The following is a 24,996-nucleotide window of genomic DNA, read 5'->3' as shown; positions in this document are numbered from 1 at the left end:
TCTTCCGGTTTGGGCTTGTATTTCTCTATCGGATCACAATCACATACATCGTATTTGTATTCAACATTTGAATAGATATTATTATATAAATCCAATTTTAGAAATTTACGTAGAACCTTTACCTCAGGAAATTGTTTATATGCAAGATTTATCTCCGATTCATACTAGTAACGATGTCGTGGAATGGTTAGAGAGTAATCACGCCAATTACATGAGAGATTGGCCACCAAAAGGAGCCGACATAAATCCGATTGAAAATTTATGGGCAGAAATCGAAAGAAGACTGAATCGAAGAATTCCTACCGATCGAAATCATTTATGGAGTATGATACGAGATACGTTTCAAGATATTGTTGCCGATGTCGATTATATGGCTGAATTAATTGGTTCTATGCCTAGAAGATTACAAAAAGTGATTGAAAAACAAGGTGGGTGGACAAAATATTGAAAAACGTATTTGGAAGACTATTTTTTTTCTAAAAATTCATTCATTCATTTATTCAAAAAAAAAAAAAAAAAAAAAAAAAAAAAAAAAAAAAAAAAAAAAAAAAAATATATAAAAAAAAAAAAAAAAATATATATATATATATATATATATATATATATATATATATATATATATATATATATATATATATATATATATATTTTTTTTTTTTTTTTTTTTTTTTTTTTTTTTTTTTTTTTTTTTTTTTTTTTTTTTTTTTTTTTTTTTTTAGTTGTATACTTTTGTAAATTCGCGATTACGTTTTTGAGTGGGAGCAGTATATTCAACTTCTGCTACCAATGGTTGTAACAGATGCATTTCTAAATTAAAAAAGTCTGGAAGTATTTTTCCCAATACGATACATTTGTCAAGATCCGTTATACAATTCTCGTAGTAATGTTCTATAGCATCGTATATTTTATCAATTTTATTGTAAAAATAATCGAGTTGTTGTTTTGAAAATTTATTCTTTATCGGTTCACCATAAACGTTATTCTCTTCGGAAAGAAACATTCTTAAAAAAATGTCGAGCGATCGATTTATGTTTTCGATTTCATAGTCCATCGTGTGTTCTTTATATTTATTCTTCTATTTCGCGATATTTTCCAAATTCTAATGATTCACGATTATACTTTTTAATGACAGGTAGGAAAAGTATTTTTATCAAACACGACATTTTTTCGTGAATATTTGTGAGTTGATACATTTTATCTTGCCACGAAGAACCGATGTTGTAATAATCATCAAACATTTTTTGAAGAGTGGCTATGGACCAATCGATATAGTACAAGCTCTCTAACCGAATATATAGTGTCGATCGGCTCGCCAAATAAATTATTTTCTTTATCGGATAAAAAAAGCTTTTCGAACGTTTTTAAACGTTTTTCTAATCGAGTCAATTCTGCATTCATCTTTACCTTTTTTTATATATATATATTTCGGATAAAGTGGATTCTTTAAACTGGCGGTACGGAAACAGAAAGATGTAAACAAAGATGTTTAGCGAATAACATGTTTCAAGATCTGGTTAAATTTATTATTAGTTATCATAAAGATGATAACGTGACTACTCTGAAAATGATCAATACGTTGAAACGAGAAATTCATGACGATTTAACGAATGCGTTCGAAATGGCCGAACCATTACTCGATAAATATTCGGAATTGTATAGTCAAAGTAGCAGTTTTTTCGATTTTCTGACATTGTGTTGCGAATGGTCGCCGTGCCATCGAAAAAAGACGGATATTTATGTAAAATGTAATGACAAATGGAAAGAAGAAAAAATAGCCTTAAAAGAGGAATACGAAAAAGAAATAATGAATTTGCGAAAGAAAATCTTGCAATATGAGAGTGATTTTAATTCTGAATTCTTAAATAATGTCAAAGAGAAATACGATACCAACCAAAAACAATTAACTAGTCAACATGAACGAGAAATAAAACAATTGGTAGATAAATACAATACCGATATAAAACAATTGAAACACGATCACGAAGAGGAGCGAAGGAAATGGATAAATTCGAAAGATGAGGAGCTAAAACAATGGAAGGAAAAATTTGAAAGTGGTATAAAATCCGATTATGATTTAGATATCAAAAAAGTAAAAAATGAATGCGAAATTGAAAAAATGACTTTGCGAACCGAAATCGATCGACTCAAAATGGATCTTTGGAATCAATCTACCCAATTGTCTACTCGTGATAATCAATTACAAATTATGGCACAGTCACAAGGCGCGATATCGAATGTAAGTGGTTTAATGGAAAAAAATAACGAATTCGAAAAACAGATTCTCGAACTACAGGAAATTATACAAAAAATGATAACGAGTCCTCAAAACCTAGAAATTGTTTCGATGATTAAACAGTTAATGCAAACAAGTGCTTATTTTCAACAACAAATGGTAAATATGCAACAGCAAATAGAATTACTCGTCAAGGAAAATAATAGTTATCAGGAACAAATGCAACAATTAAATAACGTAAATCCGACTTTAATGATGAGTTCGACACAGCTACCGTTACCGTCATCGGGAAAACCATTTATCGAATACCCCGAACATGATAAAGAAACAATTGATTCCCTAAAAGAAAAAATTGATGAAATGACACAAATTTCGTCTAATAGTACTGAAATGTTAACATTGTTAAAGGAAGACTTGCAGCATGCGGAAACTGAAAAGCAAGCTTGTTTAAATAGAATACAACAATTGGAAGCGGAAATTTCATTTTTTAAAAAAAAAGATACCGAATCGATTGTAAAGGAATTAAAAACTCAATTACAACAGACCCGGGATGAGCTTTTTAAATATAAAGACGAAGTAATCATTAAGACTAAAGACTTGAACACTTGTAATGATCAAATAATAGATTTAAACACTCAAATCGAAATGAAAAACGCCGAGCTTGAGAAATATCGCGGTAATGAGTTACTGATTAGGAAAAAAATAACAGAAATAGAGCGCAATGCAGACGAAACTCAGAGCGAGTTACAAAAGGAAAATAACAAATTATCTGACGAAATAAATTATTGTAATAAAGAATGGAGAGAATGTAGGGATAAACTATCACGGATTGAATTGGAGAAGAAACAACTCGAACATGTAGTAAAAATCTTAAATGGACGAATAACTGGATTAGAAACGGATTTTAACGCGTGTTTAGAAGAAAATCAAAATTTTACAGAAAAACACAGCAAGCAGATATTAAAACTAAATGAACAGTTTAAGACTAAAAGCGTAGAACTACAATCGAAAGAAACTGAATTGAACACTCAAATAAAGACTAAAAGCGAAGAATTGGAAGAACTCAAGCGTAGATTATTAAATGCTAACAATAGCATTAAGGAATATGAAGGGAAAGTAACAGAATGTACACAATATATTAAAAAATTAGAATCCAATCTTAATGAAAAGGAAAAAAACCATTTGCAGGAAGTAAACGATTTGAAACAAAAACTTTATGCGACTGGACTTCAATTACAATCGTTAGAAAATACTAATCGAGAATTGGAATTAGAATTAAAAACTGTAAAAACAGAATACGAAATAAAAAATAAACAAATCGTCGATGAGTGTAAAAAACAATTTGACAGTTTAAAATTAAGTAAAGACAGTCAAATATCTAAATTAGAAGTCGAAATAAAACAGTTAAATGATAAACTTCAAAACAGTGAATCGTCTAAACGACAATTAAGTGAACAAATTGAAAATGAAAAAATTGAATATACAATTTTAAAAATGCAAATGGATAATAAATCGGAAGTAAATCAATTGAATTTAAAAATCCAACAGTTGGAAACTACATTAAGAGAAAAAGAGGGTATTTTTGAAAATTGTGAAATACAAACAAAAAACTATCTTAGGCAAATTAATATTCAAAATGAAGAAATTAATTCTTTAAAACAACAAATTTTTAATAATATAGAGCAAATGAATTTACTCTCCAAGAAACACGAAGATGAAAAAAAAACATTAAAAAAAGAATACGAAGAAAACCAAAAAGAAATTATAAAGAATGTGAGTCTCGAATGTGAAGATATTTTAGAAAAAGAGAATGAAAAAATACAAAATCTAAAACAAGAACTTTTAACATTAAATAAATCATCTTCCGAATTGGAAGCATCTTTGAAAGAAAAAGATGAAGTTATACAAAACTTGAAATCTCAGTTGGATGAATTTCACGTTAGTTATAGCGGAAAACTTGATAAATCATTAAAAAAATATAAATATGAATTGGAACAAGAATTTAGGAAAAAAGAAGAGTTTTTAAAGTCGGAAAACGAAGATTTAAAACAAAATGTAAAATTATTGGAACAAGTGCGAGATAAACAAAACGATGAAATTAAAATTATATCGAGTGAATTAGAAGAAAAAACAAAAAAATTAAATAGTTACGAAAAAAAAGGATTTGATTTTAAAAAGGATGTTGCCAACAAAGTGGTATCGGAAGAAAAATTAACTCATGAGGATGTAAATGAATCTTCTCTATTTCAAATGGAAATATTGCATGATGTATATAATAAAATTATAAATTCTATAGACGAAATTAACAAAAAAAATGTTAAAATGTTTCTCCTCGAGCAATTAGGTTACATGAAACGAATGATTGATAAAACGATTGATGTCACGGTAAATTTTTTTCTTCCAAATTACAACGTTAAAAATGACGATATTAAAATGTTATTTTTTGTTCATTTAAATAGTATTTTAAATACGATGCGTGTGAATTTAAAACAAAGTGAGGAAAATTTTAAAGAATTTTATGTCAATTGTAAAAAATTGTACATGGAAAGTAATGAGAATACAGATAACTGGGATTCTGAATTTATTGAATGGATTAATAAAAAGGATATCCAAATTGCTAAATTAAAAAAAATTTCACAAAAACCATTAAAATCATCAGAAAGAAGCATACAAACTAAAGAATTAAAAAAGGTAAAACAACAAAATGCGACGTGTGAAGAAGTGTTAAAACGAATGCAACATTTATTTCGTCGGTTATATCAACATTATTTTGAATTGATGTTAAATATTATAAAATCAAAAGATCAAAAATTTGCAATAACATGGACTGTAGAAAATATTGAGCGTATTGAGAAAATTTTAAATTCAAAACAGCAAGATGAAATACAACAGCTCGTAAATGATTATTTCAACTGTAATGTAAAAGCGTTTCGTGGAGAAACGGAATTTAATGTATCATTAAGCATAAATAGTTATTTGGAACAAATTATGGAAGAAACGAAAAGGTATCTTGAATCTCTAATCCAAAACATATTAACGCTAGGAACGCAAGAAGAGAAAAATAAACCAAATCTTAAAGCAAAACGAAAACGAACGATGACTAATGAAGAGAATGAAAGCAATAAAAAGGATAAAAATAAAAATGATGAAAATAAAATGGATGAAACTGAAAAATCAGAGAACAAAGACGATACACAAGAAAGAATGATGAGCTAAAAAAAAAAAAAAAAAAAAAAAAAAAAAAAAAAAAAAAAAAAAAAAAAAAAAAAAAAAAAAAAAATATATATATATATATATATATATATATATATATATATATATATATATATATATATATATATATATATATATATATATATATTTTTTTTTTTTTTTTTTTTTTTTTTTTTTTTTTTTTTTTTTTTTTTTTTTTTTTTTTTTTTTTTTTTTTTTTTTTTCTTTCTTTCAATGAATGTTATGATGACATTTTGCATCTATTAAATAAGAACTCATATTGTTTTCATTGGATTGATGCATATATTTCCAAGTTGCTAGTGTTTCAGATTTGAGATTTGATATGGAAAACTCAACTTTATATAATCTCGATCGTATTATATTAACATATCTCAAATTTTTCGATTTTATGCTTTTTTTAGAAGATGAAAAAACGAAACTAGAATATTTTAGGAACCACTTTAATATTGCTGTTTTTGCAAAAAATATTTTTATGAAATATGAATTTATGCATGTACCGAATTTTGTGAAAGATTGTGTTTATTTAGCTTGGATGTTCGACCTCGATATTAACGAAGCTGATCCTCAGACGGGAAGAACCATAATTCACTATATAGCGCGATATCGGCAGCGACCGATCAATCACTATTTTAGTGAAGAATACCTACCAATGTTCGATTTTGAAAAGTTGGATAATTTCGGATTCGCTCCGTTTGCGTACAATAAAAATGTACCGACATCAAAAGCAATGAAATGGAAAATGGATATTCGAACCATTGACGTCGAGTTATACGACTATTTATTCACTAAAAAAGACAATCTTCGAAATATATTTTCTTCCGAACTGATGTTAAGGGTTGTCGATAAAATGCTTGCTTATAGCAACGATACTTTTGAAGAAAATTGGCAAAGAGAAAAATTTATCGCCGTAAGAGACAATTACGGTAATACGTTTTTACATTGGATGTTTTACAGAGACATGGGACATTTGAAAACTAAATTGTATTATCTAAAAAGGTATCCCGAATGGAAAAACATTCGAAACAGTTTTAACCAATCACCCATTGCTGTTAAAAGGAAAAAAAATAAGATTTCAACATTTTTTAAAGAAAATATAGGAATCCAGTTTACTCTAATATGTATCAAACATTCTGTTTCGCAAAACAAAATGTATGCTCGATATGACGAAACTAAATCTGTATTGTTATCTTCAACAGATTCGTTCGGAAATACTTTACTACACGTTGCAGTAAAATGTGATAATGAAAAGTTGGTACAATTCATTTGTCATGAAAAACGGGAACTGATAAATATATCAAACCACGAGGGTTATTTACCTGTAGACTATTGTCAGAGTGTAGAATGCCTGAATATATTGAAAATGCACGATCAAGATGAAAAAATTTTACCGTTACAAAATAAAGTTTATTTTGGAAATTTGAATTCTAATGATGATGGTTGGGATTCGAATTATGTGTTTTCGTACAAAATGTTTCCGGAACTATTTGAAAATTTATCATTGTCGGACACGCAATTTAAACCTTTTATTTGTGTTAATTTAAAATTATTGCTTAATTATTTGCATTATTTCGATCCTGATTATGTGAAATTAATTTCGAAATATGCAAGAGATAGTCTAAAATTTACTTTGTGGCATTGGTGGGTTACTTGTTTTAAACAAAAATTTAATATTTCTTCATATGTTTTACTTGCGAAACTTTTCGATCCAATTACAATCAATGAACGAAATATCAGAGGAAGTACTCCATTTCATTTGGTTGTATACTATGATAAAGCTCATGAAATTGAGAAAGTTTTGGAAGAAAATGGTTGTGACATTTTAAGAATGAACAAAACAGGTGCTTATGTACGTCGTAAAAAATTAGAATATGTACTGGATGGAAAATTTAATCGCAATGCCATACACTATGAAGAACCACTTCCTTTACAATATATAATATTATTTGAATTGTACAGAAAAGAACAGTACCATGTATTGAAACACATGCTGAAAGAATTAGAAGGATCGCAACTTGAAAAATTCATCAAGTATGTTTTACCAACATAAAAAAAAAAAAAAAAAAAAAAAAAAAAAAAAAAAAAAAAAAAAAAAAAAAAAAAAAAAAAAAAAATTTTTTTTTTTTTTTTTTTTTTTTTTTTTTTTTTTTTTTTTTTTTTTTTGAGAATGAAAATATAAACCATAAGCTTTTCATTCCGTTTATACACTTTTGCTATTACCGTACAAAATCAAGAATCCGTGTGTTCATGGCAAAAACGAACCGGTGGCGAGTTTCTTATGGTCTTGTCGTAAAAACTGACAAAGGATTGAATGGTCGTGTTGTTGTAATTGAGAGAAAAATCCCGTACAGTGTTCAGAATTTTATGGTGACCGAGTTTAAAAAAGCAAATAATCAGTATAATGGATTAGACTTACAAAAGTTTCGAAAGACGGTATATCCGACTCTCGGCGAAAAGGAAAAACGAGACTTTGACAATTATTTGGCAAAAGGGTTGTTTGAAGATTGTATTGATTTCCCTCACGGTCAATGCCCGATTAGAAAAATTAATCCAGCCAATTTTGTAAAATTTGCCTTCATTACTGCGTATCGAGAATTTAGACAAGAAACCGGTTTCAGATTTACACGCGGGAATTTTAAACGTTATCCTTTGGTGAAATTGGAATTTGAAGGTCTCGACGGATATCTTTACACACAATTTTATTTCATCGTTGAAAACCCGAAAAATTTGATTTTTAAACCGGCCAAAGTACAAGAGCACACTCTTGACGATAAATATATTTACGAAGGGAAATATATACCTGCGCAAGAAGCTTTTGCTCGTCTTTTAACTTTACAAGGAATAAAAGACGATAAAAAACATCTCTTGTTACTCGTTGATGGATCCAGCAAAAACGTTGATGCGCAAAGCTCTATCTGTTCCGGAGAAGAAAAAAACTATATTACAATTGATCAAGCCTCACTCTATCGAGACGGTGACGGATATTTTACACAACCATCTAAAAAGCGCTGGCGTAAATTTAGAAATTTTCAACGAAAAGCAAGCCGTTGTTCCGGACTTTATAGAAACTTTCATACGAAACATTGTCAAAAATTTCCCGATACCCGGAGATCCTTTTGGGATTCGTTGGACGTGTAGATTGACAAGGAATGATACTCAACAAACACTCGATAGTAAACACTTATCCTTCGAAAACGTAGAATCTTATAATGTCGAACCTAAATTGAAATGCGAACTGGAAACGCTCAGCACTCAAACAAAAATTTTCGATATGACTTGTAGTAAATCATATTTTACCATTTTTGTAAAAAATTATTCTTATCGAGAAATAGTGCAATTATTTCCACGTGATGTTGGATTTTTAAAACCTGGATATCCATTTAATAAAGCATACGATGAAGACGGTAATTTAAGATACATTGAAGCGTTTCGTTTTATCGTCACCGAAAAGAAACAATTCCAAATTTTAAAAATTACATATCGCTGCGTTAAAGATTTTATATTTTTAATGAAAAACTTGGATGATAGAAATATTGTAGCTTTTAGTAATTTCAAAACCATTTTCAAAAAATACGGTATCATTTGTTATTTTTACAATATGGTGAGGCTGATAAAAATTCAACTAGAATCCGATTGCATGGATATTATAAATGTCGTCAAGTATCAATGTAGATCTGGTGAACCTTTAGCGTTGACACGAGATGGATTGGCGAAAAACGAAACAAAATCACCTTTAGAAGTATTAAGTTTCGAAGCTCCTAAAAAGAATTATGTACGATATTGTTTACAAGATAAAATTAGATATCCAGTAAAAACATCGATCGATAAAATATTTTTCGGACAACAATTTAACGAAGGAGCTGGTAATTGTTTTTCGATAATTAATAAATAAAGTATAATGAAATGTTTGTATATGCCGAAATAATTAAATCGGTTTCGAAATACGATCTCATTGATATTTTTTATTATTTGTCACCATGTCAAATATTACAAATGTGTCGAAAATGGGGTTGGCCAGTTTTACGAATTGAAACTGGAATTAAAAATGGGTTTTATAATTCCATCTATCGAATTTTTTTAGACGAAAAATATGTCAAAATTCCTAATATTTATACTGTTATTTCGGTTCCCATTGATATGGAACGGAAATTTGGAATTGTACGTATGAAACTTCGATTTGAATCGGAATCTTTTTCAAATAAATTCGACAATTGGGAAATTATGTGGGAAAAAGAATTAATGACGAATGAAAAATATCCAATTTGGTGTGAAGGATTTACCGATTATTATCGTGAATTTGCATGTAAGGGATTGTTATGTGTAACTTGTGGTGATGAACGTGTGTATGACAAATGTATAAAGTATGTAGAAGATCAAACTTTATGGAGACAATGTGAGAAATGTAGAAAAGATAAGACTAAAATATATCTCTATATAAATCGAAAAGAATTTCCGCCTCCACCCGGAAGTATTAAAAAGCGAAAGAAACGTTTAAAAAAAATGGAATAATAAAATAATAAAGATGTTTTTTGTAACATAAAGTACGTAATGTAAACATTTTTTTTACATTAACATTACGGTATCATTTTCAATAATACCACATAACGAGAAAAAAAAAAAAAAAAAAAAAAAAAAAAAAAAAAAAAAAAAAAAAAAAAAAAAAAAAAAAAAAAAAAAAAATATATATATATATATATATATATATATATATATATATATATATATATATTTTTTTTTTTTTTTTTTTTTTTTTTTTTTTTTTTTTTTTTTTTTTTTTTTTTTTTTTTTTTTTTTTTTTTGTGAAATATTAAACGCTTTGCATATGACTAAAAGATAGTAAGAAAATAAAGTATCCATCATTTCTCATAACATTCAAATTAATCATGGACGAGATTGCTTTTATCAAAACTCACGTCAAGGCAAAAACGCCCAGGAAGCAAACGAATGCGGCGGCTGGATTTGATTTGTATACTCCAACAGATTTTATGTTAGATGCAGGAGAGCGAAAATTGATAGACACGGGAATATGTTTCCAAATTCCCGAATCGTGTTACGGTCGATTAGCTGAAAAATCAAGGTTAGCTCTGCTTTTTAATTTGGAAGTGAAAGCTGGCGTGATTGATTCCGATTATCGAGGAAGCGTAAAAGTTCTTTTGAAAAATGATGGAAGAGACAAACTGTGTTTTCGAGAGGGAGATCCAATCTGTCAAATTATTTTTGAAAAATATCATGTCGTGCAGTTGAAGCAAGCTTTAAAACTTTCATCGAGTGAACGAGGCTCTCGTGCATTCGGAGACGAAAATCATGGCGTTTAACTTTTAAATTTTGCTTGAAAAAAAGCAAGAATGGATCAACTATCAATTGTAAACGGATGTGCCGAATTGCCTGTTATCATCCATGGTACTCTTAATTTAAATCCGAAACAAATTTCTCCTTTTCCAGAAAATTCGAGTATTTACTTCAACTGCGATCCGGGTTACTTATCGAAATTTTCTAAAGTTACTTGTATTAAACGAAATAACAAATATATGTGGACAAATGGAGAATGTGAAAAGGTGTGTCCAGAACTTTCACATCCCATCAATGGTTTTAGAAACTATTTGAGCGAACGATTTAAAACGAACCGAGTAAGATATGGTTGTCGTCCAGGTTATAAATTGATCGGTCATATTGAAAGAACATGTCAATCGGATGGAACGTGGAGCGGAAACGAACCGTTTTGCGAAGAATTAGTTTGCACAAACACTATAGCTAATGCCGTAGTTATTCCGGATAAAAATGTTTTTTTTTTTTTTTTTTTTTTTTTTTTTTTTTTTTTTTTTTTTTTTTTTTTTTTTTTTTTTTTTTTTTTTTTTTTTTTTTTTAAAGAAATGAAGCAACATTTTATATCTCACATTAGTTTAAATCATGTTTGATCTTTGGAAAACTGAAAGATTTATTCGAGAATATTACTTGATTCAATTTATGTGTTACAAGAAAAAAAATGTACAAGAATTTATTCAAAAATGGATTGATATGATACATATCTATAGTTCATTACCAAACTTTTCATATTTTGATCCTGATCCACCCATGTTACGTACATTAGTAAATCAGAGCACCTCTGTTTTACTCGTCATGTTTCCCGATATCGATATTCGTATAGATGAACCATGGTTTTCTGTTTTTCCATTGTATCCTTTTCGTATTAGTTTAGGCTATAAAAGCATAGCTTGTAAAGAGGGATTTGAACTATTTTTAATGTTTTTGAATTTTGCTAAAATAAAATGCGTCGGTTTTTTTGGAATCACTCATCATCGAAAATTAACTCGACTCATCAAAGAAAAATATCCAAAAATGTATTGTTATCCTCCAAAATTATATCATTTTTTCTTAGAAGCGTGTAATGATAAAAATAATCCGAGAATTATACCTTTTAATGTTAAACAATCTCAATTTGATAGAAGAAAAAAAAGCAAGTAAAGCAGAATATGGATGAGTATGCACAATATTATTTTAACGTACGTCAAGCTATTCAGATAAAACAAAGACTGTTTAAATATCATCTTTTGAATCGCTCCGACTGGGAATATTTACCGCATGTTTACTTTACTTCAAATCCTACAGAAGCTTATTTTTATCATCCGATTCAAAATTTAGCATCGAACGAAGACGTGAAATTTATGTATGATCGATTTTATAAAAATTCTCATGAAAACGCTAATGTTTATACCGTTACGAATCCGTTTAAATTAAGTGATCCTATTTCACGTACCTCAGTGAATACCTCTTTGGAGAAACTGTAAAACGTCACGAATCGTTTTAATCGTATTTGGATAACATATAATTTGAGGTAAATGATTTATTCTTGATAAAAGATATTTATAATGAATAAAGTGATGTTTTCTCATCGTATCTAAACGTATAGCATTTCTGCTGGAATGATTTACGTACAGATATGGAATTTTTTTATCGATGATGAGAAATTCATCCTGTGGAAAGACTCGAATGAGATAGGTTTCATTTTTCACAATCGTCCACACACACACGTAATAATTTGTCCATGGTATAAATATAGGTGAAAATAAAAGTAATAGTAAGCATAATCCGATGAATATCAATTTCATTGCTTTGATTTTCTTACTAATTATTTTAATTACAGTTTTTAATTTATTTTATCGTCAAAATATCGACTTGAGTTTACATCAACGTGAATTTTTTTTGAAACCATTTATTACGTTTGATTCCATCGAAACGGGTCAATGTTCGATGCGTGGATATCGTTGTAAAACTGAAGAATCATGCGACTGTGAAATGATATGTCAGAGTGACCTTTTTAAAAAAGTGACCATCACTAAGGAAGATCACATTATCATGTTCGATAAGAAAATTGAACCGGGTACTTATTGCATGCCGATCGGTTTTTCGGAATGCAATCAAAAATCTAGCGTTCCGATTTACTCCATGACTGGATGGTTATGTGTTCCTCGAAACGAAGCAGTATGGGTTGGTGATAATATGGTCGCGTGTAAAAATATTCGTGCAAAAGATAACGATTTAAATATCTTGATTGATAAAAAAACAGGAAATCCAGTAATCGATTCTGTGATTGAAGACTACTACGAACTATTACCGGATGGAAAAACTTTCCGATACCAATGTCAATGCAATTCTCGCGATATAAATAATAATAGAATGGTTCAAACAACTCAATTTACATGCTCGGTTGATTATTGTTTAAAAGATATTCCGGATCAACCAACTCTCGGATGGAATGCGAAAACAAAGAAATGTGATTGTGGTCCTTTTTTTCACTCAAATATAAGAAATGGAGCACCACCGCCATGTACTGTAATTGAAAGAAAATTTGATAATCAGATGATGATTGCTGGAGTCGAATTAGATAGTAAATACATTACATCATTTCAAAAAATCATAACAACTGCTGTAAACGATATAGACTTTTACGAAAAGAATAGAGACAATTTTCCGAATTTGACAAATTGAAAAAAAAAAAAAAAAAAAAAAAAAAAAAAAAAAAAAAAAAAAAAAAAAAAAAAAAAAAAAAAAAAAAATATATATATATATATATATATATATATATATATATATATATATATATATATTATATATATATATATATATATATATATATATATATATATATTTTTTTTTTTTTTTTTTTTTTTTTTTTTTTTTTTTTTTTTTTTTTTTTTTTTTTTTTTTTTTTTTTTTTTTTTCAATATTGAAATTTAATTTCATGTGTCATGTTATAGTTCTTGTTTTGAAGAGTTCTTTTTGCATAGAAAGAAACAAAGTCATGTCTACATTGCATCCTTATCTCGTTCCAAAAACTTGTATGAAATCAATCGATCCAAAAACTTTTAAAACGTCTTATATTATATATGACATGAAAGGGGGTATTTATTCGATCGAAAAGCAATTATTTCATATTTTTTCTCGATATTTTACGCGAAAAAATATTAATAATAATTATTGTTACACTATGGATCTAACATTGGCTACTCATCATGCGCTCATTTTTGATATCGATATTAAAATTCCTCAACGCACGCATGAGTATTTAAACATTGGACAAAAATACTATTCCGAAGTTGTCGAATCTTTATTAAAAGTTCATTTTATGAGTTTAAAAAATTTTACTGTTATCGTTTCTCAACGCGATGCGTATTCGGGAATTCATGTTCATTTACCGGAAATTACAATTTCCAATGATGATTACGTCCGTTTCTGTACAAAACTTCAACCAATGTTTTTTTCGAATCATTTGGGAGAAGCTCTCATCAAATTAGATATTCCTAGAAATTTTACACTGGCAAACACTTCTAAACCAAATACGGATAAATATTTTCCAATTTTAGTTTATTACTACGATGAAAAAGGTACTACATGTCTCGATTTACAAAAACCATCATTTGAAGCACATTATAATACAATCTTCAAATCATTTAAACGCAAAAAAGAAAACCAGTCGTCGTTTTTTAGAAAACTTATCTGCATGAGCGCTTCGGATGTACGTACGTACGTTCTAGAAATGATGATGCCTATTCCTACACCGTTCGATCCAGTTCATAAGATGTTGTATCCTACTATAATATCTAAAAATACGGACGAAGACGAAAAATATGATCCCGTCGCCGTTTTCACGTATCAGGAAACCGATATCATGTATATTTTAAAAGGTCCTAAACCTCATTTTACAGAATCTAAAAACTGGCTTTTGACGTACAATTACCTTTCGGAAAATGCCGTTTATATTTCCAATTTACAAGCAAAGAACATGGTTTACAGTATTTGGTTACATTTATTTAAACTACCTCTTCGAATTCAAGACGACGATGTGTTTAAGTCCATCAATACGACTATTCGTTCCGATAACCCTCAATTTATAGATAACCCGCATCCTTTAAAAACATTGCTCTTGTACGACCAAGGATATTATTTTTTACCGGTTTTTTATGCGTTGTGTAATCAGCTCGATAAAGATTCCAGACAACTCGTTCAATCTTTGCGACCTCTTTTATCCGGTCATTTCGAATTGCAAGAATTATTAAATCGTTTGGACGATATCAATCCGGAAATTTTAAAAATGGTATCGAATCATTTTTCCATAAATACCATTTTATATTGCACATCCAACATGTCAAAAAAAGTTACGAGTTTAGAAAAAAAATTAGATTCGATCGTTCGCGAAAAAAAAGCGTCAATTCTCTATGCATCGACAGCTGATCAAATTGTCGATATCATTCATCGTTTACAAAAACGACATTTTCCGTTCATTACGGCAACTATGAAAAATTCTTCCAAGAAAACACAAACGTACATGTGGAACTTTTTACACGAATGTTGGTACGAAGTGAGGGATAAAATGGAAATTGTAAATATTGTCAACTCCATCTGGAGTAAAATTCAAATGTTTTCTAGACGGCAAGGGGCACAAAATATGGACTTGTTTCAGAATGTCAACATTTCTCTATTAATATCAAATATTCATTCGGAAACGAATGTCGAACGCAAATATATCGAAATGGATCAACACAAATACATGTTGCGATACGAAAAAGGTATTCTAGATCTATTGACGGGTCATGTTGGCGGTACGGTACCGGAATTTTTTTTATCCGAAAAACGACTCGGTCTTCCTTTCGATAGACAAACAATGAAACGGATCCGAACGAATACGGATATCGTACAATTATATAACACGTTGACAAGTCGACCTTTTTTCCAAAAATTTCTCACAAAAATATTTTTAGACAAAAGTCGAAATAATACGATATTAAACGTATTATTATCCCTATTTCCTAAAAAAATATCTTCGGAATTTTCCGAATATTTGAAAAGTATGTTAAAATGCTATGCTAATCTTTGTATTTATGCCACGTTTGATTATCACGTTCTCATGTATCTAACCGATATTTTGGCGAGTTGTTTGATTGCGACAAACTACGAACGTAAACTTTTTATATTTAAAGGTGAAACTCGAAACGGTAAAAGTAAATTGATGGAATTGATAGTAAAATGTTTAGGTGGCTACGGTCATTTGATTCGAAGTGTGAATGTTACAAACAATCCCGGTTTGAATGCTCAGCCAGAATTGGCATCGTCTTTGTTTGGCGGACGATTTGTAGGGATTGAAGAGATGTCTGGGCGTCTAAATGAATGTTTGCTGAAGGAGATAACGGGGAATAATTCAACGAGTTTCAGGAATTTATATGAAACGAATCAAGGTGGCGTTCCTACCTCCAAAATATTCGCTTGTACCAATACATTTCCGGAAGTTATTGCAACGGATGCGTTCAAAGATAGAGTCATTGCATTCCCATTCGAATCGACGTTCGATGTAAAGTACCCTAAATCTTTAAAGTTACAATTAATTTATGAAAAGTATCCGTTAATTGCAGATTCGTCGATCGTCGAAGGATCGTATCGGGGTTTCTTTTTATACATATATCAACATCTCGTTCATAATATGAACGTAAAAGAAGAAGGGTTAATTCGTTATCGTCCAATTCCCGAAAAATTGGTCGAATTTAAAGAATATTATTTGCAAAATACAGATGTTTTTAAACAATTTATTCAATTTGCCGATATTCAGGTAGTTCCCGGAGCAATGACTTCCACACAAGAAATTATAACGATGATTCGAAAATTTTTTACAACGTATAAAATTACTCAATTTCAAGAAGACTATCTTCTTCTGCGTTTCGATACCGCGTTTGCAAAACATCGCGTTCAAACGACGAATGATACGACTGTATCGAAAGTGACTTCGATATTTGATTGTGACGATGACGATGATGATGATGACGACGACGATGATAACGAATTGGAACAAGGAGATGATATTATAAATTATGAAGCGGATACGAAAAAGACTGGAAAAAAAAGAAAATTAGAAGACACTGTTATTTTTTATCAAAATGTCATGATCAAAAATCCGCATAAAAAAGCAAAGATGAATTGAAATGAGTTTATTTGATAAATATTACGATTTAGAAATATTAAAAACGGCGAAATTAGAAATTGATACAAATATTCAATCGATCCGAAGCAAACATAATCAATACTTTACCGATTTTCTTGTTAAAAATAAAACTTTACCAGATATTTACGACGTGACATTTGATTTTATTAAAAGGTTTCAATCTTTAGGTATGGAACATATAGAGTATGTCTTAAATTCGAATGATGGATTTCTGTATAAATTAATCGACGATGGAAATTTTATGGAAATCGATTATAAGACGTTTCCTTTTATTCGAAAAAGACGGAAAGTTTTGAACGAGATACAATCTATGGTAAATGAATTTGTTCGAGTAAAAGATTTAAAATTTGATGTAACATGCTTATACGTAATATATTTTTATAGTTTATTGTTGAATTCAAATTTAAATTGGATTATGTTGGATTATATTTGTCAAGGAGTCAGACATTGTCAATACCTCATTAAATGACGATTTAGGAGAGAAAAAAAAAAAAAAAAAAAAAAAAAAAAAAAAAAAAAAAAAAAAAAAAAAAAAAAAAAAAAAAAACCTATATATATATATATATATATATATATTTTTTTTTTTTTTTTTTTTTTTTTTTTTTTTTTTTTTTTTTTTTTTGTAATAATTAATAGATGTAATGTGTTTATTATCTTACCTTTTAGACCAAAAACTTTATCGATGGTGAGCATGTCTAGTATCCAATATTTCGAGCCATATACATCTCCAACGTATTACTATAATGTATATCTTAAAGCTGGCGAGATTTCACTAAAGCCTGAGTTTCAACGTTTAATTGAAAAAATGACTCCTGGGATTGAAACGTTAGAACGACTAGTGAACTTTTCATCTCAATCGATTAAAGAAACCGGTTTTGTTTTGTACGATGTCAATCATGTTAGATCGATTTGCGATGAGTTGGTAAAAAATATTCCGTTGACAGTAATTGAATTACTTGGTGAACCTAGATCCGAAAAAAAGTGTGATTTTTGCCCAAAAGAGTCATCGGAAGTCACGATACAATTCAAAAATTGTCATAAGATACATGTATCTTGTTTCCACAAACTTTGGAACCCAAATAAAAATAAATTTCACTGTCCCATTTGTGGAAAAAATACGGCTAGAATCAGAGAAAGAAGGAGTACATTTCTTAAATTTTGGCTTCGTTATACCATTTCTTGTAGCCTATTGCGTTTTAAATGTATCTATCGTCGGAGTGAAAATGCGTCCCGACAATCTTCACAAAGAATGGAAACGACTTTCGGAGAATTGGATAATAATATTCGTAACCGTTGTTCATTCCCTCGAAAAGAAAATTTATGTGCTATACAAAATTTAAATGATTCATTAGATGCATTAACAAAGTTACACGATGAAGTAGTTGTCAGATTGAAATCCATTTTACTAATGTGTTGTAAGTTTAAAAAGTATCGACAAGATATCCTTTCTGCCGTCATTGAATTAAACAAATATATAAAATTGAATCTTTCAGATCGTTTCCTCCTTCAAAAGAGTGTATTTGATATTCAATTTGCAAATCAAAATTCTAACGAGTATTGTTCCATTTGCCAAGAAAATGGAAATGATGATTTGATGGTAAATCAAATAATGTGTGGTCACTGGTTTCATAAATCATGTATCAAAGAATGGTACGAAAGAAAAGCAGATTGTCCTTATTGTCGTAAACCGATCAAAATAATACCGAATGAGGAAGTAAAATGTTATAACAAAAAAATTATATCTTTGCAAAACGTTAGAGGAATGATAGTAAATTTACATCGATGTTTATTGAGCTTTAAAAACGAAGATAAAAAATTATATTAGCCGTGGCCTGAGACCGATGAAGAGCGATGAAAAAAAAAAAAAAAAAAAAAAAAAAAAAAAAAAAAAAAATATATATATATATATATATATATATTTTTTTTTTTTTTTTTTTTTTTTTTTTTTTTTTTTTTTTTTCATAGTATACATGATGGTAATTTTATAACGCATTTACAAATTTTGGGACAACATTCTTTTTCTTTGATAAAAACAATGTTTTTTGCCGAGTCATACCGTTTGAGTAGTTTTTCAGAAACTGTAGAGTAATTCCAGGGTACGAGTTCGTGGCCTCTTTTATCTTTGCAAAAATAAATTTTTCCGTCAACATCTCGGCATAAATAAGGTAACTGATCGTAAATTAAATAATATTCGTTTCCCGAACTATCTTGTGGATATCTTTCTGTTCCGTTAAAATATAATGCAAATTGTGGTTTGTTATCTGACTCATTTTTAATGATGCACGACATTCTTCTTCGAATCGGATAATATTCATTACCGTGACAATCCTTTGCATAATAAGGTTTATCATTTACAGAATGAGCAAAAGGATATCCGTTTTTAGGATATATTTGTAATCCATCCGCATTTCGTTCATAAATTTGCATTTGATTTTCTTTTTTTCCGAAATTTCGGTCTATTATATTCGTCATATGAATAATATTGATCTTTTTTCTTCATTTCCTTTTCTTGACAAAAAATTTTTGCAAGTAAAATTGTACTTTAAAAGGTTATTTTTATTTAATACATTTCTACAAAGAAAAATTGTATTAGGAAAGTCAAGTTTGATGTCCAAAATAAATTAATTTAAGATAGACATGGAGGATTGGGAGGAATTATTGGCGAGTGTCGTAGATACAAAATCATTATCTACGATTGATATTGAAAAAAAGATGATCGGTTTGTCTTTGAAAGATCAAGCTCACTATTATACCATACCCACCTCTTTTGTCGAAGTAATTGCATGGAAAGATAATGTATACGAAAATAAATATTTAGTAGATAAAATTCATGAAAAATTATTTCTAGAAACAGAATGGTTACAAAGATACCATGCGTTAAAAAATTCATAACGAAAAAAAAAAAAAAAAAAAAAAAAAAAAAAAAAAAAAAAAAAAAAAAAATATATATATATATATATATATATATATATATATATATATATATATTTTTTTTTTTTTTTTTTTTTTTTTTTTTTTTTTTTTTTTTTTTTTTTTTTTTTTTTTTGAGAGAGAGAGAGATATTACAGAGATATTATTTAGTATTGGTATTATTTTTCATTCTTTGAATAGAATTTTTAGAGAAAAAAATGGCTGTGTCACACTACACGGTTAGTCTTTTAAATGGTAATGAATGTCGTTTGCGGTTTAAACCAGCAGATATGATTCAAATTTTAAAAACGTGGCGAAATGGTCAATTTATAGATAAAAATTGCAAACATTGCGAAAAACGCTTAGCTTTTAAAACGGACGATGGAAGCGATATCAATTTTGAAATTTGTTGTAATACCTTTTATTTAAATCCGACGCCTTGTTATATGGTTGAATCTCTTTACGTCGATACAAAAGATTTTTCTTTTACGCTTCCCAGTTTAGCGGGAAAAAAACTCCCTTATCCCCAAGATTTTCTCATTTTACCCGATCCTATTTATTGGCAGATTCCTACGACACTCGTTTATGAAAAGGTCATGAAGTTTGTTTCGAAACAACCCATTACAAAACGTACGACGGAAATTCAACCAAAATCGAAAATACCCGTGTTTTACAAACAATTACAAGAAGCTCCCTTAATTCACGGTTCTTTACATAAACGGTCCGGAGGAAAATATACATTTTTTCGACAGATTGCGTTTGGGAAGCGTTGTTGCGATTCTCTGCGTGCAATGATTGTTCCCGAAACGACTTTACGACCTAACGAGATTATTTTGCCCGAACGAGCTCAAGAATTATACCATTGCGTCGGGAAATGGATCTTGTTGAATAGAATGCCTTCGCTGCTACCCGAAAACTTTTGTGCTTTACGTGTGAGGGGGGTCTGGAAACACGCCTGTTTTGGTATTCCGGTGGAAATTGTTGATCATATGAACGCCGATTTTGACGGGGATGAAGCGAACGTATATATCTTCCAGAACATGCAATCGCAGGTAGAATGTCAAGAAATTTTAAATTCACAAAAAAATCTCGGTAGCTTTACATCGGGATTAAAATTGACGGCGTGTAGCGACATGAAAGTGGCCTATCACGTTTTTTTTGACGAGATTGATTTTCTACCTGTAAAATTGGATGATTTAAACAAAACGTTTCGTGTCATTTATGATTTGTACGGTTCTGAATTTGCTTTTGATTGTATTGATAAAATGCGACTTTTTTATATCAATGTCATGACCGAACGAAAACCGTTTGCAATCAGTTTGAAAGAAATCCACGATTTATATGACTATGCAAAAGATAAAACTTACAATGAATTCGAAGAACTGGTTAAAAACAAAGATTATTGTTTGACGACACAAGTACGTGCAGGAGCTAAAGGATCTTTCCAACACTTGTATCAAATGTTTGGATCAATAGGAGACGGGATAACGAGTTCCTATTATTCCGGAATGACACCGGAAGAAGTCGTTAATCATACAACGACCGCATACGATGGATTATTAAAACAACAAACTATTTGGCGACCCGGATATGGTTATTCAAAAATGGTTCATAATTTACAAGGACTTTATATCGATTACTTTGGTCAATTGATGGATGGTAATGAGATTATTGAACGTGACGCGTTGAGGGTTTTTAAACATACCGATTTAATGTCTGAAGAAGCATTTAAAATTTTAATCGAACGCTATTTTGCATGATAATATCTGAGAAAACATGGAGCAGCTTAACAATAATATTGTAGTACAAGATAACGATTTGCATTTTTTTAAAACACGTAAATCAAAGAAATATTTCATATCAAAAAAAAAAAAAAAAAAAAAAAAAAAAAAAAAAAAAAAAAAAAAAAAAAAATATATATATATATATATATATATATATATATATATATATATATATTTTTTTTTTTTTTTTTTTTTTTTTTTTTTTTTTTTTTCCCAGATAAAATAATTGTGTAACCTTTGGCTTTTTAATAATCAACGCTTTTCTTCTGATTTCTAAAGAAATTAAGTAAACGTGAATCATGCTATCGTTATTACATCTTTTACGTTTCCAACGAACAAAATTCGGTCAACAATTAAAATCTTGTAGTAATTTGTGTAAAGTTCATCACACCTATTTAAGAAACTTCTTTTTGTTCGCCTTTGCCGTCAGCATGTCTCGTCAATTTTTTGGTGATTCGATCATTTGTCATACGGATCGTCAATCAATTTCTCAAAATTTATTAGAGACGCATTGTTTGATAAACGGAACATTTACCGAATACAAGAGTACCGAAAATAAAATAGAGTACTATTTTCACAATTATTATCAGTGGCTTTCCCTCATATTGTTGCTGGAAGCATTTTTGTTTTTCTTACCATTTCAAATATATAAAACCATCGTCGAACGTGATGTGGTGGGTTTTCTGATAAATGACGATAAAAATTCAATCGAAACGATTTTGAATGAAATTAGCAATAGCGGTCGTCATTTATATTGGAAAAATTTATCTCTAGAAATTTTTTATTTTGTTCACATAATTGTACAATTTTGTGTTTTACGTTTGATCCTTTTCAAAAATTATGCTACGGATAAATTATTTCCCCTCTACGGAAAATGTTTTATGGATTACTACTCCGGAGGGTCCATTACACATGGAAAATTTACGTGTTTACTATCGTTGAATGTATATTATGAAAAATTTTTTACAATTTTATATTTTACGTTTTTTGTTATAATTTTTCTACATGTAGCTTTTCTTTTATTGCGAATAGCTCAGTGCTCGTCGTCAAAATTTCGTCCTGGACCGTTCGATTACGATTTATCTCGATGGTATAGTTACAAATTAGTTGAAAGTAATAATCAAGGAGTAAAGTTGTGGCAAATTGGGAAGAAAGCAAATTTAGATTACAATACAATAATTTAAAAAAAAAAAAAAAAAAAAAAAAAAAAAAAAAAAAAAAAAAAAAAAAAATATATATATATATATATATATATATATATATATATATATATATATATATATATATATATATATATATATATTTTTTTTTTTTTTTTTTTTTTTTTTTTTTTTTTTTTTTTTTTTTTTTTTTTTTTTTTTTTTTTTTTACTTTGAGTTATTGATTTCACGTTTTGATCGTACCAGCATTTCAAATGTACAATTGTCGATATTCAACATTTCCTTCATTCTCTTTTTAAATAGACTCAAATACGTTTGATGTGTACGTTTAAAAATCGGTCTAGGTACTCCCGCAATAAAAATAAATAATTTTTCTCGTATCGGATCACTAGAACTTGTCGGTAATTTTAAATCTTTTGACAATATAGCTTTAGATTTTAAATCCGTTTCTAAAAGTAATAAAGTTAGCAGTGACAATTCATCATATTCGTATGACACTAAACTAGTTTCTCGAATGCGTTTCAATTCAAGTTGAGTAAATCTTCGTCCCGATCGTGAAGGTTTTTCGAGGAGCGGTTCTTTGTCCAATACGTGGAACTGTTTCCATTTTAATGTAGTTTCTTTCGGAAAAAATTTCGATTTGATTGCGTTAAAAGCATTGCGAACATACTGAGTCTGATGTTCTTTTTTTAAATAAATTATATGTTCGTACAAAGATTTTATTTTGTTTTTATCCAATTGTACATCTTTGCACCAATTTTCATAATTTTTTATATACGTCATGTTTTACTCTTTATATTTATATTAAAAAAAAAGTCATGTTTCCACACTGGAAGTGTACGACTATTTTTAATACGATACCCGATCCAAAGTACGTTATACTTATTGCTTCGACTCCAGGTTTTGATATTTTCTCAGATTTAAGAAGTAACTTGGGATGTAAAGGTTTTAAAAATGAACTTTTTATAAAAATATTTAAACAACATAAAGTTCACGTGGAGTATTTTACGGTATTTCCTAGAAAAAATTATAAAACTCTCGGTCCTCTCGCAAGACGTTTATCCGATAAAATTTGTCTTCGCTATTTAGAAAAAAAATATGGTAAAAATGTAACTTTTGTTATTCCGATGACATTAAAAAATAAAATAAATGGAACTTTAAATACGATGCAAGAATTTTTTCACGATATCATGTTGAAAGAAATAAAGTCGACCAATGTCAAACAAAGAAAGTTATCCAATCGAAAATCCGGCAGATGATCCAAATAGAATATACCGTTGGATTCGTCTAAATTATCCAAAATCTAAAGCGGATCCCGATAATCCAAACGTGAGGTATTATGTCTTTGTGTTACAAAATACACAATTACCGGTAGATGACCAACTTTATTTTTTTAGTTACGATGTATTGTTTTGTCTGGGATACAAAGATGTACTCGAAGCTCATAAACAAATTCCGGAACAAGATTTATTTGATCCGGGTTATGTCTCTTCGTTCGGTAAATTTTTGAAAGAAGATGGTGTTAGACGATTAATAGATAACACTCATGGTTTAGACGAAGACGATTTTAAAGAATGGTTTGAATCGTATTTGCAGGAATGTAAAGGAAAGATAAATACGAATCCGTTTTCTGTATGTCCGCTTTAATAAACTAAACGAAAAAACAAATTAATACAAAGGTTATGGATGTTTTTACACGATCAGAACCCATTATTATCGTATTTGGAAATATGGGTAGACAACCGAGTACGATTGATTATTATATAAATCTTTATTTCGATAACGATTCGGAAATTCGTTTTTGTCATATAAATATCGATAACGATGAAAAATCATGTTGCGATTTATTAATTTGGTTGGAACCGGATTTCGGAGAGGTGATCGTGAAACCCAGTTATTGTAAACGAATGATGGTATTTACGAGTCATATGTATATTTCATTCCGACAAAACAATGTGTATGTTTGTGCGAGACATTTTGGGGGTACGTTATATGACGATCATTTGTTGACAAAAATAGAACCGCGGGTTATCGAATCGATTGTAGAAGATCTGAATGCCGATTTCATTTTACGTCCCGATTTATTTCATCCAAAAATATGGCAAACGTTTCAAGAAACGGATTACGAACAACGCGTATGCATAGATTTAGAAGATGCAAAAAGTGCTCATGAAGCTTACCTATTATTAT

General features: G+C 29.2%; 3 protein-coding genes across 3 annotated transcripts; all 3 read left to right on the top strand.

The window, feature by feature from the left end:
• Window positions 1–1,498: 1,498 nt before the first annotated feature.
• LOC129233544 (putative leucine-rich repeat-containing protein DDB_G0290503) lies at window positions 1,499–3,952 on the top strand (the record flags this gene model as incomplete). The annotated part of the gene is made up of 1 exon (XM_054867556.1): window positions 1,499–3,952. A coding segment is annotated over exon 1 (2,454 nt), but the record flags the coding sequence as incomplete, so codon positions are not given.
• A 2,662-nt stretch (window positions 3,953–6,614) lies between these two features.
• On the top strand, window positions 6,615–7,514 carry LOC129233543 (uncharacterized). Its single transcript, XM_054867555.1, has one exon. It carries the CDS (start codon window positions 6,615–6,617, stop codon window positions 7,512–7,514), a length of 900 nt encoding a protein of 299 aa, XP_054723530.1.
• Window positions 7,515–10,347: 2,833 nt separating this feature from the next.
• On the top strand, window positions 10,348–10,779 carry LOC129233541 (deoxyuridine 5'-triphosphate nucleotidohydrolase-like). The gene has a single exon (XM_054867554.1). The coding sequence runs from the start codon at window positions 10,348–10,350 to the stop codon at window positions 10,777–10,779; it is 432 nt and encodes a 143-aa protein (XP_054723529.1).
• The last annotated feature ends 14,217 nt before the right edge of the window (window positions 10,780–24,996 follow it).

This window comes from Uloborus diversus, unplaced genomic scaffold, assembly GCF_026930045.1.
Source record: "Uloborus diversus isolate 005 unplaced genomic scaffold, Udiv.v.3.1 scaffold_510, whole genome shotgun sequence".
Lineage (NCBI taxonomy): Eukaryota > Metazoa > Arthropoda > Arachnida > Araneae > Uloboridae > Uloborus > Uloborus diversus.
Note: the sequence above shows the minus strand (reverse complement) of the source record. Positions and strands in the feature narration are given on the sequence as shown.